Source organism: Taeniopygia guttata, chromosome 1, assembly GCF_048771995.1.
Source record: "Taeniopygia guttata chromosome 1, bTaeGut7.mat, whole genome shotgun sequence".
NCBI lineage: Eukaryota > Metazoa > Chordata > Aves > Passeriformes > Estrildidae > Taeniopygia > Taeniopygia guttata.
The window spans coordinates 77313711-77334528 of NC_133024.1; the positions used below are offsets into that span (position 1 = coordinate 77313711).

General features: G+C 37.4%; 1 protein-coding gene across 5 annotated transcripts in view; it reads left to right on the top strand.

Moving 5' to 3' along the window:
• The window catches only part of PCCA (propionyl-CoA carboxylase subunit alpha), a 268217-nt gene that overhangs the window by 162791 nt on the left and 84608 nt on the right, over window positions 1-20818 (top strand). For all 5 annotated transcript variants that reach the window (XM_072931572.1, XM_030276646.4, XM_072931569.1 and 2 more), the window contains one exon: window positions 382-484. In XM_072931572.1, the coding sequence (XP_072787673.1) occupies window positions 382-484 (103 nt within the window). The remainder of the gene's footprint in view (window positions 1-381; window positions 485-20818) is intronic.

A 20818-nucleotide genomic window follows, 5' to 3' on the forward strand; every position in this document is an offset into this window, starting at 1 on the left:
TTGCCCTTGAAAAGACTGCTCCAGTTACCACTGTTGCTATTCTCCTGCCAGCCCATTTTCTCATCTGCTTTTTATCCTGTTTGAGCTAATTCTGCAGCAAGTGCTGACTGCATTCAAGGGCCTCCTATAACTTTATCAGTATACCCAGTGTGTCAAGGCAAATCTAGAAAGAAAATAAGAGTGTGTTTTCTCCTTATGTGCTGTTTGACAGAAAAATGTATTTAGTATATATTTTTTTCAAGTATGCTCTCCAACTGTGTCTATAGATTAATCATATTTTATATCCTTCAGGACCATCCTATGAGGCAAGTGCTTCTGGTTAACTTGGGAGAAGCATGAAATCTCTGTTAAAATTTTTTCTTCTGTCTGTTTCTTTTTTAGAATTCCTATTGCTAAATCAAAGAGAAGGAGCTGGGAGCTCTCTGTGCATCTAGGAGATGAAATTTACCCAGTTGCAGTTTCAAAGCATGGCTCATCATTTTCTGTAAGTTCTGCTCATTTTCTAAGAAATTCAGTGCATTGAGTGAATATATATATTATCCTTGAAACCTACTAAAATTCTCCATCTTTTCATTGACTAAGGATAGATGTGTGTTTTTAGTAGGCATTGCTGTGAATTACCAAACAAGACACTGACAGTTAAATAGTGCTAGTATACTGAGATTTTTCTCAGGGCTCATGCCTATGGAACATTTTTGTACATAATTGTTTGTTAAATATGTTTCTAAATTATTCTGTTTAGTGTCTTGTTTGGAAGTAGCATCTTATACATTGTAGATATGTGAGAGCAAGAAAATAAATGCAATGTTGACAAAAATTGCATTACCTTAAGCTAGTGTTTAGAAAAACAAATCAAAGATCCAAGCAAATTGAATAAGCAGTCGTACTGGAAATGCATTATTCAGCACTCTGTGGTGGAACTGTATGTGATCATAGTAAAATGCCAGTGTTTCAGGATGTGCTTATTCACTTCAGATGGATGTGTAAAAACTTTTATTTTTCACAAATGTTCTAAGGTAATTACTTAAACACTTAATGGTGTCAGCATGAAAGGCAGAAAGACAGACCACGACAGTAGAGGAACAGTAATGCTGGGTTTGGTTATTCAGCCGTTCAGTGGAATAAAGCCAAGAGACACAAGCTGGTTGAAGTATTAAGAAGATAAATTTATAGGGAGAACTACTTTTTATGTCTGTTAATGGCAATTCCACAACCAAAAAGAGACTTTTTTTTAATAGGCAGTTGACTTGTATAGTGTTTGTTGACTCTTAGGCAAAAGGTGTTAAAAGGACCTTAATAAACCAAATTTTCTTAAAATGGCACTGACACACCCTACTTGCTGAATTTTTGTTTCAGAAGCAAAGGCCAATTCTGCATGCAGTTTTAAAAATCTATATAATACTCTTAACAGGCATCCTGTGAACTTGGATACAGCCCGTTCAAACAACAGAACACCTCTGTCAGATAATGTGCATACTTAAACCATATACCTATAAAGATAGAGTGTATTAAAAATTGCACCTGAGCGTGGGTATGTAAAAAGTAGATAACTCTCTTTTAATAGCAGGGTTGAGTAGAGTTAAACTTATTTTTATTGTTATTGGATAAATAGCAGAGGACATGTTATTTTGCATCAGTAGTTTTCTTTTTCCTGGTGTATATAGTAAATACAGCACTGTCAAAAATTGGAATTGTTATTCAAAATTCTACAATGGAAAGCCAACTGCCTTAAAACTTCAAAGAAGAGAAGTCAAGACTAGGAATGAGAAATCTTGTTTCTGATCAGGAGATACAACATACAATCAGGGAAAAAACGGGGAAATTCAAAGCTTGCTTTATTGACTTTGCTGGCAGAAACGCAAGCCTCACTTTTTGAACGTCTGCATTTAGTTTCTGCTATTAAGTTGGTGTGACACAGGCTCCTGCCTTTGTGGGTTGTGTCCCCTCATGGCTTGTGACAGAGAGAGGTGGATCTGTGGTGCAGTTAGATAGCCCAGTGGGAGAGCCACCTTCACATTCCCCTTCAGAAGTTTACTCGCGTTGCAAACTGTGCTTTGCACAGCGGCATTCGCATCCTGATTTACTTTGTTTACCACAGGGACCCTTCCAGCAGTGACTCCTTTTTTTCCCCTGTACCTCTGCTGCTCTCACCAGCCCAAAGCTCCCGCATCCAGCGCTGTGCTCGGGGAGTGTGAGCAGCAGGCTGCTCTGTGCTTCCCGCTGTTCCAGCGGATCGTTCCTCAGCATTTTGGGCTATGGGTCATTTGTTGTTTTCTTCGTTTAGCAGATTCTTTTTGAATTGTGCAGTGTTAACTGCTCTTCACTACTCTTTCAGAATTTTGAATTTTAAAAACATCTGTTTTTAACTACTTTGTTTGTAACAGAGGTCTTTGATGGGGACTGGCTTTAGGCCACTTCAGCAGCCTTGCTTCCCAAAACCGAAGGATTTAAAGCCTGAGTGGTCAAATGTGAGCGATGTTCTTAGCCTGAAGTGCTGCAAACAAAAATATCAATTTTTATTATTCCAGTAGAGGTTAAAAACTTCTGTGAATCCTAATTTGACATATTTTCTTTTAAAATAGAAGTGACTTGGTTTTTTTTCCAGAAACCAGCAACATATATGCTAGCACTTAAATTTATATAAAATTACTGTACTAGATTTTTCAGTACCAGACAGTTGTTTCTGGTGATACCCTATCAACATATTAAATGCTTTTGCAATTAAAAGATTCCAATGACCCAACTTGAGATTTAAAATTTAGCAGCTTTGGTAGGACCTGCTTGCTTATGTACAAAGAACTTACCAACTAAACTGATGTAAATGTCATTTATTCTTTTTTTTTTCTTCTGTATATTAATTGCTAGAACAATCTTTAAACTAACTGCTTGTCATGTATACCACTTAGTTTTTTAGAGGACAGATGGTCAGATTCTTAGCTTTGATTAGTGTTCTTCTTATGCTTAAAATTTTTTCTCTTGTTAATGGAATTAAAGATCTTACAATCAATATTGCTGCTAAAATAGAATTTGAAGGAAAAATACCTTCATTACATGAGACAGTAACAAGCAATGCAAAACAGCAACAAGCAGCCCAGAAGCATGCCATTACCAGACTCTGGAATATTTTGTTTACTTCAGTTGCAAACAGGAGTCTTTCCCATGTTGCCATTTTCAATTGCTAGTCTGGGTATCAAATGCATTTGTTTATGATTTCATTGATTGAGATTTGCTATTAAAGGTTGGAGTCTGTTCTTCCTTTATAAAACTCAACTGTTCTGCAGGGTGTTGAAGGGTGGGAGAGACAAAATCAAATGGGAACCTACATATATTGAGGGAACCTGGTTAGCTGTGTGGTTTCCCTGCAGTGTACGAATGTAGCCCTTCAAAACCAGACGTCAGCCACCAAGGATGGTCTAATTCTATGTGATGGTGGCATTGTTTATTCATAGGATGGTTCGAGTTGGAAGGGACCTTAAAGGTCATTTAATTCTAACCCTTCTTCTAACCTAATTTTAGTTCAATAAGGAATTTGTAACTATATTCTATGCAGATAACTTAATTCCTGAAAATCTTTTTGTCATTATCCATTTTCTGATTATTTGCTACAGTATAGGAATACTCTGTCTTGAGAATTCTTTATTGATAATTTGCATGTTTTCTCTGCAAGTAGTTGTTCTTCTCTTTTTTCATGTTTGCAAACAGTCCTTCCTGTTAGAGTTCTTCATCTCTGTACTAAATGCATACCTTCCCAGACTGCTTAACCTCATCTTCTCATCAGTTTAGTTGTCAAAGAATTTCCAGATGTTTTCAGTTCTAAAGTAGCTTCTTATCATTGAAGTTGTTTATTTTTTAGTTTTTTTTAAGCATAAGGTGTCATAGTTCAGAAGTTACTTTGGGCAAATGGAAATTCGATATATTTCCAGAGGGACCTGTATAGGTCAAATGCTGAATAAGAGGAATAGAGAAAGCTAAATTCCTTAATTCAGGTTGTTACTAGAATGGGCTACCATTTTCACAAAACATTGGATCACTTCCTAAACACAAAGTTAAGAACAGATAAATGTAGTACAGATATGAAATCTCTAGAAAAATGTTTCAAAGCTTGTTCAGTCCAGTGGGAAATGAATGTTTTAAATACTTTTTAGGAAAAACCCCAATGTTTTTCCTCTGTTTTTTTCTTGAGATTATTAGATACCTGTGTGGGTGGAAAATCAGCCTGTGTACCTCTTAACATTTCTAACAGAAAATCTATTGTATAGTACAAAATGCCAGCATAAAAATAAAATCTAAAGCATTACTGTCATCATTATTTGAGTACATCCTATCTGATCAATATGGAGTAGGTGCATGTTTATGTGAATGCTTTACTTTAGTTAGTGAATTTGTTTTTATCTAATTATAGTTAAGCTTTGACTTCAAATTCAAATGTAATAAACATTTAATTTGGAGAACTTTGGTGTATTCATTTACTGTAAATTTCATGACTGATGGGTAAGTTTATTTGAAAACTACTTTAGGAAGTATTTTCATTGTGTTGTAAATTCTCTTTTTGGGGGAAGAAAAACTACTACCCAAAAATCAAATGGAAGTATGCAAACCATGAAGTGGAACAAGGAATAGTATAATGGAAAATCAGAGCAATGATACAGAAAGTTGCTGTAAGCAAACTTAGTTCGCATTTAATTCCTTAAACACAAATATATGGAGTGGGATAGTAATTCAGTGCACATTAAGTTCTGTCCTTCCAGTAGTCCATGTAGAAGAATAACATTGCCCATCTATCACAATGAAATTATTAACCTTGTTAAGAGAATCAATAAAATGCCATAATTATTATTACTAGTATTTCACATTTCTGATATGCTTCAGGCACATAATGACATGAAAGAAACATGAGTGCTGTGTTAATAGGGATGAAAGCAAGTACTTGTAGGAATTAAACAATAAGAGGGGGAGCCAATTGTAATATGAATTAACATATAACCCTAGAAGCAGAAGACTTTCTGCTTAGACTAGTTCTAAGTATATATTGTTGCATGTTATATATTTGAAATAAACTGTATAGTTGTTCCCTTGTCCAATATTAGTTTGAATGAAAGGGAATGCATATCTAAAGGCACTAGTGTGTGGGGTAAGATCTGTTAGATAATCCTTACAGCTGTAAGCAGAGAACTTTCCCTGCCTTTTTCCACATGGTTCGCATTTTACTTGCAGCATAGCAAAGTTCTTCATTGCAGGGAATGTACAGTTGTGCAAACAAAACTCTGTTATAGAGTTCTATGGGTTACATATGTATAGAAACTATTATTGTAAAGATTGTGTACCTACTTTCAATCTCTTTGTTGAGGTTCATATCCAGAGCATTTTCTGTTTGTAAGACCTGTGTATTGTGTATAATGTCACTTCAATGCAGTATGCATAATCTAGTGCTGTGGTGAGAGCAAAACCCCCAGTTTCCACGCTTGCAAAGCACTGGCTATAGTAGTCATGCTCCTGCTTATTGATGGACTCTGTGGCTTTACAGATCCTGCATTCCTTTTTCTGTAGTGACAGGTTTACTCTAAGGGTAGAGCTTGCCCCATCCTATCCTGGTGAGGTGGAGACAGGTGCTCCTGAGAGGCAAGCACTCTGCACTTGAATATTTCAATCTGAGCAGAGCACTGATCCCTGAGTTTTGACTCTGTGGCAACTGCTTTAATTGCTACATTTCTGTGTCTGCTGACATTGTGGTTTTTTAATGAAAGTGGCCTTGGCCTTAGTGTCTTGTTGTGAACTCAGTGTTTCTGGTATGCATTTCCACTCTGCCTCATTGAATGTTCTCAGAAAGTTTAAGTGCTGGGATCCTTTACATGAAATAGAGGTAAATATAGAATATACTTGTATAATATTTGTATGTACTTAGGTGTGCTTTTGTACTAAGCCAGAGGACAAGCAGAGTGTATCTGGATTGTACAGTTTTTTAAATACCATGCCAGTTTAGCACCAAGTATGTGATGGTACATATTTGATTTGTAAAGAGGAAATTTTGGCGTGGATTTGTATGTCTCAAATTAGTTTGTTCACACAGTATTCTATAAGCATTTAGAGAAAATACATACAGGGTTGGGAATTAAAATTACTTGACTAATGCATTCACGGTGTGGCTTTAAATATGCTCTTCCCTCTATGTCACAGCAGTGTAATAGCTCAGTTATAGTAGTTTTTGGAGATTTGTAGTTGTACAAAAAACTCACAGTAACATGGTCTAGCACTGGTAGGTAGCCTGCAAGATATTTCTAAAAAGAAAATGTGATGAAAAGTCTGAAATATTAAAATGCAAAATGTTTTGAAAGTAGGCATGGTCAATTTGGATGTATATTTTCCTTGTGTTAGAATATGAGTTCACTGATTTAAAATATATTCCTCAGTAGGCAGAGGAAGAATTAGGTTTTTACAGTGATTAACTTTAAATCACCTAATGAAGAGTTTTACCCACACAGGTGGCTTCATAGCATGAATTTCTGTGGTGTCAAAATAGAGACTATTTTCTTTTATGGGTAATGATCCAGTGGTTACAGGAATTCCAGTGAACAGTAAACTAAAATATAAACTGAAGCTATGTAACAATACAGAGCAATAACATACTATTTTCCTTCTTCAGAAAGTCATGTTTCTGGCATACAGCATTTAATGTGTCCTGTCACCCTTTAGTCTTCCTGTGGTCTTTGGTGTAAGACTGGAAACACCTTGAGGAGTGGGTGTTGCTTCAATTTGTTTTTGTGCCATGCGCACTTGACATCCTGCAGCACAATATTCATATAATGATTTTCTAATTTCTAAAAGCAGTGCTTACATGAACATTACTTGGATGTTTTTCTTAACACTGATTTCTCTCCAACAAAACTAAAGAAAATACCCACCTAACTCCTTCCTGTGCTCAGAAACGCCTCCAACATCCCAACCCCTCTTCCCAAATTTTGTAGAATGAATAGATTAAAAAATGTTGTGAGCTCCTCCTGCTGGTTCTGCAGAAGCAATAGTTGCATTTAAAAGAGTGCTAATATAGTGTTAAGAGCCTGGCTTATTACCACAAAAGCTATAGTTAACTCTGCAGCTCCTGGATGCTGTTTCAGCTTAAATTCTGTTCTCTGAGCAAATTTTAGCACATTTAATATTCGGTGTAAGACTCTTATTTGGGATCTCTTGATGCTTTGGCATAAAGAGGAATTATAAAGTTGTTGCTGTTTTGAGTTTCTTTCTTAGCTCTGTATTTCTTTGCTGCTTTTTTTTCCCCCCACCTTTAATTTTTAAGTAAGCTAGACTATTAAAATTACTTAAATGTAGCTTTTATGGCTTATGAAAAGTAGTGCTCCTGTCGTGGATAGATGTGCGTCAGCTGTGACTAAATGTTTTGATGTAGTCTTCTCAAAAGATAGACTAGAAGAGCTTTCCTTTGAAATATGTGAAGCAGTTTTAGACACAGCTTCTCAGATGGATCTAATTAGTCTTTCATACAGACTGGATGTCCGTTTGTTGCAGCTCAATTCTCATTTCATTCACCCATAACTAGAAACACCTCGCTTCAAACGTGTTTCTTCAAAGAAAGAAGGGTTTAGGGTTCCGTGTTTTACTGCTTTTTGATGTTGGTTTCCCTTTAACTGAGAAGACCTTATGTTTATACAACTGTTATTATTAAGAAAACATAGCTTTGTTCATGAGAGTTCATTCAGTATCCATGTTGGCTATTGGTGGCAGTCAGAGATCTGTGGAATAGATCTTGCTATACAAGACTAGTGGAACAGCTGTACGATAGTCTATTAAGCTTGTTGTAACAAAGATTTGAATGCAAGCAGGATATTCTAATAAGACCATGGAACCTGGTTTGTGGGAAGATGAAAATGAAGATTAGAGTACAAATGATCGGGCCCATCGATGGATAGCAATCCTGTTTGTTATTTGTATACACAGTATAATGTCACCCAAGAGACACTGTGCTGTGTTCCCCATTTAGGATATGTTTACATGGCTCAGTTTAGTGCAGCACAAAGGAGCCTGTGCTGGCTAACCTAGTTTTGACAGTGCTGTGTAATGATGCTGTACTACTCCTAGTTGGAATAACTTGTTAAGAGCTGGCAACTCTGTGCAACAGTGCATTGTGCCATGTTGTGACACTGCTACAATAAAGAATATAATTAAAACTGTAGTGGGAAGTGTCTGATCAGTGTTAAATAATCAGTGTGATACTTGGATACAGCTGTGGTTGATGTTTAAGGAAAATGCGTGGAAGGAAGGCAAAATGGGAGATGCTCTGCCCATGCCTATCCTCTACAGGCTGCTTTGTGGTCATGATGTCATTTAGTCTAAGTGGAGTTTGCAGGAACAGTCTGGTGGGTATTGGCTTTACTTCTGTACTTTCCAGAAGTGTAGCTGAGCTGGTTTTGCCACTGGACATTGCGATTCACCTCTGATCTTACCTGTGAAAGGAAGGGCAGTCCAGCTTCTGATGGGTGGCACCTAGGACACGTTGGTAAGAGGTGGAGTGGGCTGCAAGCAGACTCACATTGGTGGAGCTGGCTGGTCTGCAGGGCTGTCCCTTGGATCCCTGTAACTTGTGCACATCAGTAACTCTGCCACAAAACTCCGTGTTTGCTGGGAGCCACTTACTGTAACATCTTCCTGCCCTGTGCCTCACCCAGTCATTTCCTCCATTTGTGTCTCACCATGTCACCCTCCTTTTTCTCAGTCTTCTGTCCATGGAGGCTTCACATTCCCCATTTGTCCTGCCAGAAAGCAGGACTGGCTCTGCTGTGTATTCACTCACAGGTTGGCCAGTCCAGCTGTTGGGTGATGACCAAATTGCCTTTGTCTGTCCAAAAGCTGAATGGAAGCACTCATTTTGTCCACTGTGCAGCTTTGCATTTTCATAAAACTTAAAGGGATTTTAGTATGTCTGGTTAATACTGACCAGTCAGGGGTTCAGAGGTTGAGTGTTTGCAGGGAATTTTGGGGAGGGACATGCAAATAAACCATGCATTTAGTTAGCCTCTTTTTCCTTTTGAGATCAGGCTAAAGGTAGCGTTACTGAAAGGGTTAACAGAGAAAACAAGGCTGTTTGGAATGCAGGAGAGGAAATTTATTTTAAATTATTAACAATGACTTGCGTCTCTGTCTGTGGCTTATCAAAAATAGAAAAAGGAATCAGATTTAAGTAGTCATAATCTATTGCCAATATTTGCTGTTCTGGAGAAAATCTACATATCTCAAGGATGTAAAAGAAATTTAAATCAATTGGAAACCAAAATAGACCTATAGCTCCATAATTCTAGAATTATTTCAGGTCATGTTGTGTGCATCAGCATGGTGAATTGACCTTGGCTGAACACCAGATACTCACCAAGCTGCCCTATCGCTTCTTCTCTTCAGGACAGGGCAGAGAGAATAAGATGGAAAACAGCTCATAGGTTAAGATAAGGCAGTTAGGTAAAAAAAGTGAAAAGTTGCACACATGCAAACAAAGGAAAAGACAAAAGTGTTATTCTCTGCCTTCTATCAGCAAGTGATGTCTGGCTACTTTCTGGGAAGAATCCATTCCTAAAAGGTGATCATGCATTCAAAAGCTGTACCTTCTGCCTGTTCACATGTTTGCCTTACTGCTACTAATGTGTCATTTTTCAAGTCCTGCCTCTTTTGAGTTTCTTTGTTCTGGTTTCATTCTTCTGATTAGTCCTAGTTTCCATTCCGCAGTTGTCTTGACTGGTTCATGCTCATTGTCTGGCTAGTATGAGTGTCCCCTTTGGACTTCCACATCAATTAGCAATTAGTCTTGGTTCTCTTCTATAGAACCCTCTCTGTGTAGCTGTGCCCCGCTCCACAGCCCTACAGACTTTAATCCATGTATTGGTCCTTACTTTCCAGGGTCTCGGTGTTGGTTTTGCTTATCCCATTTCTTCTACCATACAGTCTATTTGGTAGTTCTGTTTCTAATATCACTCTCACTCTCTACCCCAGGCCTGTACTTCTAGCTCCTTCTTCCTGAACAATCAGTGCATACTTCCCTTGCTTCCATTCTCTGAGAAAGGTTTCATGTGTTTCTGTTACCACTTCAATTTCTTTCCTCCATTTTTAGTCTTATTGCTCAGTGAGTTTCCCCCTGCCTCCTTGCTTCTTGCTTCAAATTTTCCTATCTTTTCTGCACCTCCCTCCCAGACACATCTAATCTTTGTCCTGGCCTGCTTTCTCCAGTTATGGGGCCCTCAGTGTCCAGTTTTGTTGTGTGTGGGTTGTTTATGCTGCCGCTTCTTCCTTGCTGCTCAGCCCTAGCAGGTGATAGTCTTACTAGTTTTCGCTTGACCTGGTATTCTACAATCCAAACTCACAGTTTCAGTGGGAACCTGTGTTCCTCCTCAGGCTAGTATATGTTAAATTCAGGGAAGAATCTTTTAGATCTGTGGCAGTGAAGTGTGGTGACCTGCAGATATAGATAGGTTTTGCCTTTTGAAATGCATAGAACTTGCCCAAAATTATGCAGGTTGTAGGAGAATGGTAGAGGTGCATTCTAACTGTTTCACTTTCCAGGCAGATTTTCAAGCCTCCATTCTAAAGCATAAAGATATTTCAGCCTTGCATAGAAAAGTCAATAAAATTTAGTAATTTGGCCAAAAATGCACTCTTGTTCTGTGTCAGAAATAGCTGCATATTTCTCTGAAATTTCTCCTCTCTGAAATCACTCCTGAATGACTGTTCAGTCTAAATAGAATCCATCTAAGTTATAAGAAACTGAAAATGCAGTGTGATAATGGACAACTTTGGTACCAAGGCTCTTCCCTTCCCCCTCATTCTATAGCTGTATCTCAGCCCCACGCCTTTTGGCAGGCTCTTCCTCTGCTTCTCCCATGCTCCTGTCTTCATTCCAACCTTCTCTTTCTGTTGTGGCTGCCCTCTTGTTTCCACCACCTAACCTCTATCAGCTGTTTCCTTTATTGCTGTAATCGCTGTGTATTTTCACACAGTGACCTCTTTGTCACTGTTGGAGCAGCCCAGCTGTTTGATGGCAACAGACTAGTTTGTATGCATAGTTTATCCTGTTTTAATGTAATATTTTCTCCTAGCTGATAGAGGAGGAGGGAAATAACCATACACCCTTTATATTAAGCCAAACTGGCATCTTGATTTTGATGATGGTGAGGGTAGAATACTGTTAATTTATAACAAACATAATTTTGAATAACTTAGCTTCTTTTGTAGTAGTTTTATCAACTAAACAGTGGAAGTAAAGCTGCACTGGTGGCAAAATTATCGTAATAAAACCAGAATGGTTTGGGTTAGAAAGGGCCTTTAAAGATCTAGTTACATACAGACTCACCTGTGCCACAGACAAGGACATCTTCCATTAGACCATGTTGCTCAAAGCCCCATCCAGCCTGGTGTTGAGCATTTAATATGCAATAAGCAAGCATGAAGACTGATTTTGTTGTCTAAAGCAGTAATAAATGAAGAGAAGGGTAGAGACAGAAAGATAGATAATATATCCAAATCTCAGAAAACTGGAAACTGAGCTTCCTTTGTTTAACAGTTAAACAGAAAAGAGCAAAACCAGCCAGAATAAGATAGCAGCAACTTTCAAGATAAAAAAATAAATAGATCCTCTCCTTTATACAGCTAATAGGTTTTTCCTCTCTTTGGCAAAGGAAAACTTGTAGAAATAGGTGAGTTAATAGGAGCAGAGGGAAAAGGGCCAAGGGATGGTCATTGTCAGTCACAATCAATCAGTCTGTGCACCCAAGGTCTGTGGTGAGATCAAGTTGTACTGGCTCCTTACATGGCCTGCATCTGCAATCCAAGGTGTACCATTGGTGATGTAGAATTGCTTAGGCTCACTGTGCAGAGTATGAATCTTCATTACTTCTTTTATTCCAGTTTATATAATAAATCCCAATTCAAGAGATGTGGTTTTGCTTTGTAAAAATGTCCTTGAAAAAAATGAAGTGCCATATGTCTGTAAGGATGAATGCTTTGCGAGTTTTACAGAGTGGAATCTTTTGAATCTGTTGAACAATTCACATTTCCCAGCAGAAGCTGGTTCAATAGCTATGGGTGTGTCCCAGAAAATGCGACATTAGTAATGCTTTCCAGAATAGGTGGGAAATTGTTTTGAAAAGGGCAGTGGGAAGTATGTTCAATGTTGCACAAAACTGTTATTTGGGAGTATGAATGTGCTTTACTAGATCTGCCTGGCTTTCTGTGGATATTTTTCAGATGGAATTTTTTAAGGGTCTCCATTTAACATTAATTTATCATTTTAACAAGTGTACAGGTAGCTGGAGTGATTAGCAGATGAAATGACTTCAGAGTATAAATTCTTATTTGGCCTTTGAGGTTATATTTCTTCTCTGTTGTATGCCTTCCTAATTACAAGCATACTTAAATACTTACAGTTAGAATTTTAAAGATGTATTATTCAACTTCTCCAGATCAGAATTAAAAATAACATGGGCTCACATGTATTATTTCTGCAAAATCTGATAATGTATTTTCTTTCTCATTTAAGCTTAATTATATTTAAAAATACTAAAGCAATAATTGTTTGAAGCTGCATGGCAAAGTTCAGTGTATTTTTCAATTAAACTATTGGTAGTTGGATTGTTTTTTTCTTGTTAAAACACCACTATCCTCCGTTGCACTTTCAGTGGAACATAGCAATTCATCCCTGAACCTGCATCAGCGTGTCCTGTCATTGGTGGCAGCACTGAACAAAGCTCAGTGCAAATTTTGCAGTTTTGTCTTGTCCTCAAGAAATGTCTGAAGACTAAATAAAAAGTGCAGAAAACTTTTGGAACATTATGATTTAGATACAGCTTTGTGGCTTCAGATAATCTGAGTATATCTTAACTGTGTTGGATTTTTTTCCTTGTAAAGTAGTGTCATTAAAACCCAATCTGTGCAAAGCACGTAAAGGATAAATTAACATTGGGAAGAAAAGAGATGTCTGAGCCTTTCACCTGTAAGGTACCTTTTATCTCCAGCTGAGTTTGCCAGCCTTTAATACTATTTGTCATCTTCCCCAACAGGTATCTTGATATTAATTTTTGATGGTACCTTTTGTACTTTGAATGGCTTCTGGTAATGCCAATACCATGTATTAGAATATTATCCTCTCACACTGGAGGCTTTAAATATTTTTTTTGGCTTATAAAACAAGACACATTCATTTAACTGGTGTATACTCCCTTTTAGAAACAATTAATTTAAGGGAGCATTGAGAATGGTAAAATGTCTATTCCCAGTTTAAGGATGTTGTATATACAGATTTAAAGCCTGTTGTGATGATTTTTATATAACTGTTCTTTACAACAAGGGTGTTGCTCATTATTTTCTGCTAAATCAAACACACACAAGGATAGTTCTACATACAGCTTTGCTGTGGTGTTATGGTGCACGCTCAGGGGTGGTCTTTATCTATGCAAGGAGGCATCTTGGCTTCTGCTGTTGGATTCTAAAGAGTGAAATGGGTTATGCAGACAAGGAGTCCTTTAATGAATGGTGATCATTTGGGCAGGATGGACCTGTCTGGCTGCTTCTAAATGTGAAGTAATTTAATTTTTTGTTAATGGTAAAGCTGTTACATGATTTGTAATAAAGGAATGGTGGGGTCATTCTCTTTGTGCTTATATTTTACATTGACGCTTCTTTTGTGATGTTTACATGACTTCTATCTTTACATTTCTGGTATATGTGTTTAAGTGCATACTTATATAAGTGTATGCATCATATTTAATGATATTTTAGCACACTATTGAAAAAGCATAGCATTATTGAGATACTTTTTAATGGCATCTTAAATCTCTCAATCGGAGAGAACTGATTTTTTTTGTATGCTTTTTTTTCTTTTTTCACTGGTTGCACCTCTTGGCCTTACTTAAGGAAATACATTTTGTCTGAGCAATCTCTTGGGTTTAGATAACCTTGAGCTTCAATGCTTGCATGAATCCTACCCTGAGCTGCTTGCTGTCCTTTAACTTCTTATCATAAGCACAGTTTGCTTCTTCTCCTTGTTCCACTGTAAAACATCTGTATTTAAAATAGTAGTGATAATCTCCATTTTGATTGCATGCGTTCAAGGCTAAAAAAGTTGTGGTTGCAGTATATCTTACTTTAAAAAAGTGATTTTTTGAAAATCTCAGGATGGGATAAGACATAACAATTTTTATTTTCCTGGGACTGAGGTTTTTTTGTCTGTGAATTTAATGGTAATTCGGTTTTATTAGATCATTCTGCATTATGTTGTATTACAGAGGAAATGGGGCTTTTACAGATGTGACTTACTGACAGTTTAGGTATTAGATCTAACACAATGAAGTGGCTTATTAGGATCATGGAAAGCTCTAAAATTCTTGTATGAATTTTCATGGTACATGCACCTTTATAATGTTGTCAGTTGTAATGGAAATATGTGACCGATGGTTTTCATTGTGTGAGAAAGTATTTAAATCTTCTTTTAACTGGTCAATAGTTGCTGATAGGTAGAAGGATTCTAATGATACCAAAGTGTCTCTTTACTGAGGCACTGCTGATTATCTGGTACTGGTTACTTCATGGATCATGTTTGTCATGCAGAAAAAGCCTGCCCAAAATTTCTCTCCACAGAAATGAACTCTTTTCCTCCAAGGTGCTTCAATGTGCAAGGTCTTGTAGGAACTGTGCAATTCCATATGAAAAAGAACATAGAATGTCTACTTTAGTTACATAGTTACAGTATATGTGAGTTACCTTTTTTTTTTTTTTTTTTTTTTTTTTTTTTTTTTTTTTGGTTTTTGGATTCCTAAGTGACAATGGAAAAGTCAATTATGAGATTTTAAATTATTTGTAGTGGGTGTACTTTACTTTCTCAGTGCCAAGGATGATATCCGTCCTAATGACTGAAGGAGCTTATCCAGTGTCAGCATCCACACATCTCTGTGTGTATTTACACAAAGATCCCACGGAGTGTAAAGAGCACATCCCACTTGACACCTCATACTCCGGTCTGGCTTGAGTCCAGTGAGCAGGAAGAAATAGGTTCTGTCAGAGTAAGTGTAACTTGGAAACTTCTCCTTTTTCTCTTCCACCTTTCTTAGTAGTGAGTTTATTGCAGTTTTCTTTTCATCATCAAGGGCTAAACCCATAGTGAACATGTAACAAGAGCTGCCAGCTTTTTATGTTAGGGAGGTAGGCAGCTCTATGAAGAGAACATGGTTTAAACTGGTTCAGAAAGGCAGCTTGATCTGGTTTTGGTTGAAGGATACTATCATTATCCAAGTCTCAGAAACTTTTTTTTGTGGAAAAGTAGGCTCTTATCTTGTTTAACAACACAGCAGCAGCAAGCAGCACCTATGTAAATGGCACAGTCATAATTTCAAGAAAAGGCAAGGGATGGCTTTTCATGGAGAGAAATCTGACCATGCACTATTTATACCAGAAGCTGGCAAATGGAATTGGCACTGAGAAACTGAATTAAGGAGACTGTAAAAGTGTTGTGGCCTCACTCAGGCAAATCTTAAGCCTTTGGAAGCTTAACAAGAGAGAGAGTGTTTTAAAGTTGCCTGGGGCAAGGAGGACTGGGACATTCCACCACTGCAAATGCTCATGTAACTGTCAAAGTTACACTTGGAGCATTGGCTGCCAAAATAAAAGAAGTTTATTTTTAGGAAATGTGGGAGTAAAGATGTACTCTTGAGTAGGAACACTGTCTTTTACTATCCCTGTAATTGTTGCAATTCTGTCAAGAACTTGTAAGACCTTAAAATATTTTCTCCTAAAACTACGACTATGGCTTTGTGATTGACTAAACTTAAAGGGAAACTAACTTATCATACCTTATGTCCCATTAGGTACCTGTTGTTCCAAGTCTCAATTCAAGCATGTTTGGCTGCACTGGTCCTACAATGAATAAAATGTAGATTTCATTTTTAGGGCTGTTATAAAGCAGGAATCACTTCAGGGGAAAAGAAAAAGCATCAATAAATAGGTGTAGAACTACACCTTTTTGGAATCACATAAAAAGATTGATTAATTCTATAAAGTCCACATTTCCTTACATGTCAAAGTCACAGCAACTGATAAAGTAAAAGCAGGTAAACCAGGGTTCTATTGATATGACTCCATCTTGACATTCTCCTAATCCATGACTAGGTTAACTAGGTGAGCAAAGTACTCCAATCTCTTTTCTGTCTAGTTGAGCTGCTTTGTTCAGTATATCTCTGATTCTGAAGATGTAAGGTTCCTTTCTATATAACATAATGGTAAAAAGGCTTTTGCAATTTTGGGTTTTATTAACTGAATTAATGCGCTCAGCAAGAGTAGAGATACAGAATGTGTGCCTTTACTGAAAGTACATTTAATTTTTATTACTTTTATGACAGTTCTGCTGTCTTTTGTGTGGAAACAAAATGGATGAAGATAAAAAATTGGCACATAGTTGATATGAAATTTAATGCTAATGTATCTATAGTGTGATTTTTTTTTCTAAGTAGCAAGTAGTGTAATGGCTTGATATCTTGAAAGAATTGGAGAATTTGAAAAGAGAGATCCCTCCTTTGTTTTACATTATCTGGCTGTGCTGAGGAAAAATGTCTAAAAAGTTTTCATTGTGGGGTGGGTGGAATTCTTTCTATCAGAGAATATCAGTGCCCATGGTCTCACTCTTAATGGCATCAAAACTAATTCAACCTGAACAATCCTGCGTTCATGGTAGGAAGAGAGTAGATTTCTGTAAAAAGATGTGCAAAGCTACAAAATAATCAGATGTTATTAACAAAGAGCAGACCTGTAAACTTAATGCAATAACTGGCATTTTCTTGGACAGAAAGTTGACCAAGCTCCAGGTATTTTGAGAGATTCTTTTTGCCAGTTTTGAATATTAATTTTTCTCAATCCTACGTGCCATTACTATCATTAGACATCACCTTTGTTGTGGTTATAACAAGAAAACTCCCCACAGTGAAGATCAATGCAGAGTCAGGTAATTATAGTTTATATCTATGTTAGCAAGCTTTGATTATTTTGTAGTCAGCTGGTTCTGTAATGCAACATAGAAGTCTTCCACAACTTTAAAAAATTCTCATATTTTAAGCTATTTTTGTATAAAATGTGGAGATCATTCATTGTAGGGAGCAGGAGTTAGCAGTAAAACCAAATGATGAGTGCTCCAGCTATTGGAGTCTGTTGCTGCAGAATGAACTTATCTAAATTCAGTTTTCCTAGAATGATTATTCAGGAATGCACCAAAATTTTTTTGAGACTGCTGAGAAAATAAATGCATAAAATATACCTGGTTTTCTTATTGTCATCTTTAGGTAGTTATAAAAATTCAGTGTTAGAATTTTAGCATTTCATTATGCATTTAGGGCTTTGACAGCTGATCTTGTTGTTCTAGGTATTTTGACCTTTCCTAGACACTTCACCTGTGAACTGTCAGAGGTGTCTGTGTGTGTCAGACTTCATAGCTGGCAGTCATGAGTATGATTGCTTTGAAAATTGGTATAGATAGGTAGACAGGTTTTGTTTCTTGGATCATTTTAAGAGCAGAAAAATAGGCTTTTTTGTCAACCTCAGTTTTCTGCGCTGCAGGATTTTTACTGTTATTTTTTCCTAAGTATCCCTGAGCTTACTGATTAAGTTGTACACTCTACCATCTATTGACTAGACAGACAGACATTGTTTAGGTTTACCCATTAAAGTTACTATTTCTCCAGTCCTTCACCAAAGCTTTCCTGTTAGGTTGCCTGCAAAACTCTGAACCAGAGGTTAAGCAACAACCATTCTGTGGCCAGTTTTATCTTAACAAATGGTGCCATTGCCAAGTCCTCATCAGGCAGACATGAAGAGTTCATTTTACGGGGAGAGGTGATGTGTATGGCTAAGTGCAAAGGCTGTGTTTTCATGAAAATAACCCTTGCAGGTAAAAGAGAAGGAAGGAGACCTGAACCCTGTGTTTTGGATATTTTTCCCTTATAGAAGTATTCTTCAGTTTTCCTTAAAGAAGGAGTGTTTGACTGTCCCTAGCCAGTAGTTGGGGTAGAAGGAGGATGGTGTAGCTTAGTTCTCTAAATATGTCCAGTATTGCCTTAATCTTGGCTGACTGTGTGATGATGAACATGACAAATGATTCCTTGTGAAAACCAAAGAACCAGTGTAGTTCTTCTGTAGAAGAAATCAGTTGTTCCAACAACAAAAGTTCTTCATACATCTCTGTTGTATGCAGATGGTATGTTGAGCTTTCATTCCTGGGGCGGGGGGGTGGGGGATCTTCATCAAAATCCAGGATTAACCTTCAGTATATCTGAGTTTCCAGTATCATGCCTGGACTGAAGTGCTGGAATTCCTCTCTCACCTATTGCTGTAGACAAATGGCTTGGCTGTTCCTGTGCAAGCCTCCTTCAGACTAACAAACACTACCAGTGTTGAGTTCAGCATGAGAGCCAGCAGCCACTCACCCATCTCCCAGTTTTGTGTAATGGGAGGTAATTAAAGCCTGCCCTTTTGTTGAAACTTTACTGGTGCAGTGAGGAATACCAGATTCTTGAGGCCAGAGTCCTAGTGCCTGAGGAGGAGCGTGTTGCAGGACAGCCATGGGGCTGCGAGGCTGGAAGAAAGGGAGCCTTGGCCTGGCTTCTGCTCCTGGGACTGCTCAGAGATTTTTGCCCAGTGACTGGTTTTGACACAACTGAGTAAACACAAAATTTAGCTTAAGTTTTGTGGTCTTGCAATAAGTACAGTGTGCTAAGTAAAATAATTTTTGATTGTTTTCTGTACTTGGGTATTGCTTTTAATCTATGAACACGAAATACTTGTTCAGCATTAAGTTTTAAGAGTCGCCTGAACTAAATGCCATTTTTCCCCTTAAAAATTGAATATAGCATCTATTTAAAATATAACTTATGGTTTATATCAGCTAAAATCAGCTGTTCCACTTCTTGAAGTCTTTCCAGTTTTAAAAGGACCATCCTTTCTGTAGCGGAATGAATAATGTAGGTTAGCTTGTTTCTGTGGGCATTTATTATAGCCACACAGAACAGTTCCTGGAGAGGTTTTGCTATTTCTTATTTAGCAGCAGTTAAAATCACGATTATTCTATTTACTTGGCTTACCTCTATAGCAAAGACTAATTCTTTGGACTGTGAGGAGGAAATGTTTGTTTTCTCTGGCTGCTCCTTGCATATGCTGCTCCAATTATAATTAAATATGAATATTTACTGAGAAAATGGGATATTTCTCAAGTTTGGTTAAATTGATTTTTTAAATCCAAGATATGTAATGCTATTCATTATACAGAACTAATAGACAATGTAGTGAATCAATAAAATATCACCATACATGTCAGATGAACATTAGGGCTGTAAATTCTTCATCAGGCAGAATCAGTAGGGGAAAAAAGGAAACAAAAAGCCAGATCAAAAGCGATGTGGGGAATTAATGTGGAGAAGATGAAAGGGAAAGAAATGAACAATAGGGTTGATGTAAGTGGAGGATTAGGTAAAGCAGAAGCAATCATTTTTTATGGAACAGATGAAAATAAATTGAGAATAATTGTTATGGGAGGTGCAAGTGGTGGCAAGTTGAAAATGTGTATTTAATGGCCTGATGAAAATGAGAGCTTGTTTGTGAATTGTGCCAATGATTTATATCCAAGGACTAGACCTCTAATACTTCTTCTAGTATCGAGTGTTGTTCTGTCTGTGGCATTCACACAAGCTTGTTGGATTATTTTGAAAGTTAAAATACTGTGCTAGCATCATTCAGTATTGTTTAGCTCCAGATAACAATTTTATTTAAAGTATTTGAAGTCAAGCAAACCTTCCATTCACATCTGCTGATGGTGTATACACAATGCTAGGTTAACTAGCTTGCTTAAAGGAGTGTTTACAGACACAGTACTTTACTTGGGTCTGCAAATTAACTCTGAAAGTTCCTAAATCTGAAAGTTCCAAAGGATAGACTGCAATTATTATTAGGGCAAAATTTTACCTGTTTGTAAGCACACTGATTTAGGTTAATAATGTCATAGGAATATGGGAAGCCTGTTTCCCAGAACTGTGCGTTAGGCTGATACGTGATTCTGTTATGAAGAGTACATTGAGAATAATCAGGACCTGGTGTTATTGTGTTCCCTGACTGTCCTCTGCCGTATCCCGCTCCATGCAAAAGGTAAAAGAGCCAGATCCCTGGCTCTCAGATCTCCTGGTCATCCCATTCTCTCACAGAGCAGCAGTAGTTTTGTAAACTATCAGTGTTCTTGTGCTCAAGAAAGACCACCGAGAAAAGTCTGAAGGGATAAGTGCTACCTTCTTTCTTGAGTCCTTTTCACACAACTAGTAGGGAAACTCTGAGCAGGGGCTGGAGGAGGCATTTGTTCTTGAGGGAAATTTGTTGTTCATTGGCTTAAAGGATTCTTCCTGACAAATCCAGATTTTTTCCCTATAATTCTGCCGTATTACTCACATGAGTGAAGAGCTATGATGATTACACCTGTAGGAGATTTTGGAACTTGATATTCCTGGCTGTCCTTTGTTTGCCAAAGTTCATCTATAAGTCAAAGCATTGGATGTGGTGGTGCCGGGGGGAAGCAAGTGTGATGATGTGATATTATGTAGATCTGTCACTTATAATTTGGAGGCTGTCTCTTTCAACATATTGCTGTTTTTCATAGCAATATATTCAAGCTCACTTGAGTCCTTGTTTCTCTGTCTCCGCTGTTCTTGATTCTTCACCACTTCTTGAATAATGAGGCCTTGAATTATAGACTTGTGATGGTACCAAGCGCTTTATAGTCCTCTCCCTACCATTTATAATGTTTGATTTTTCT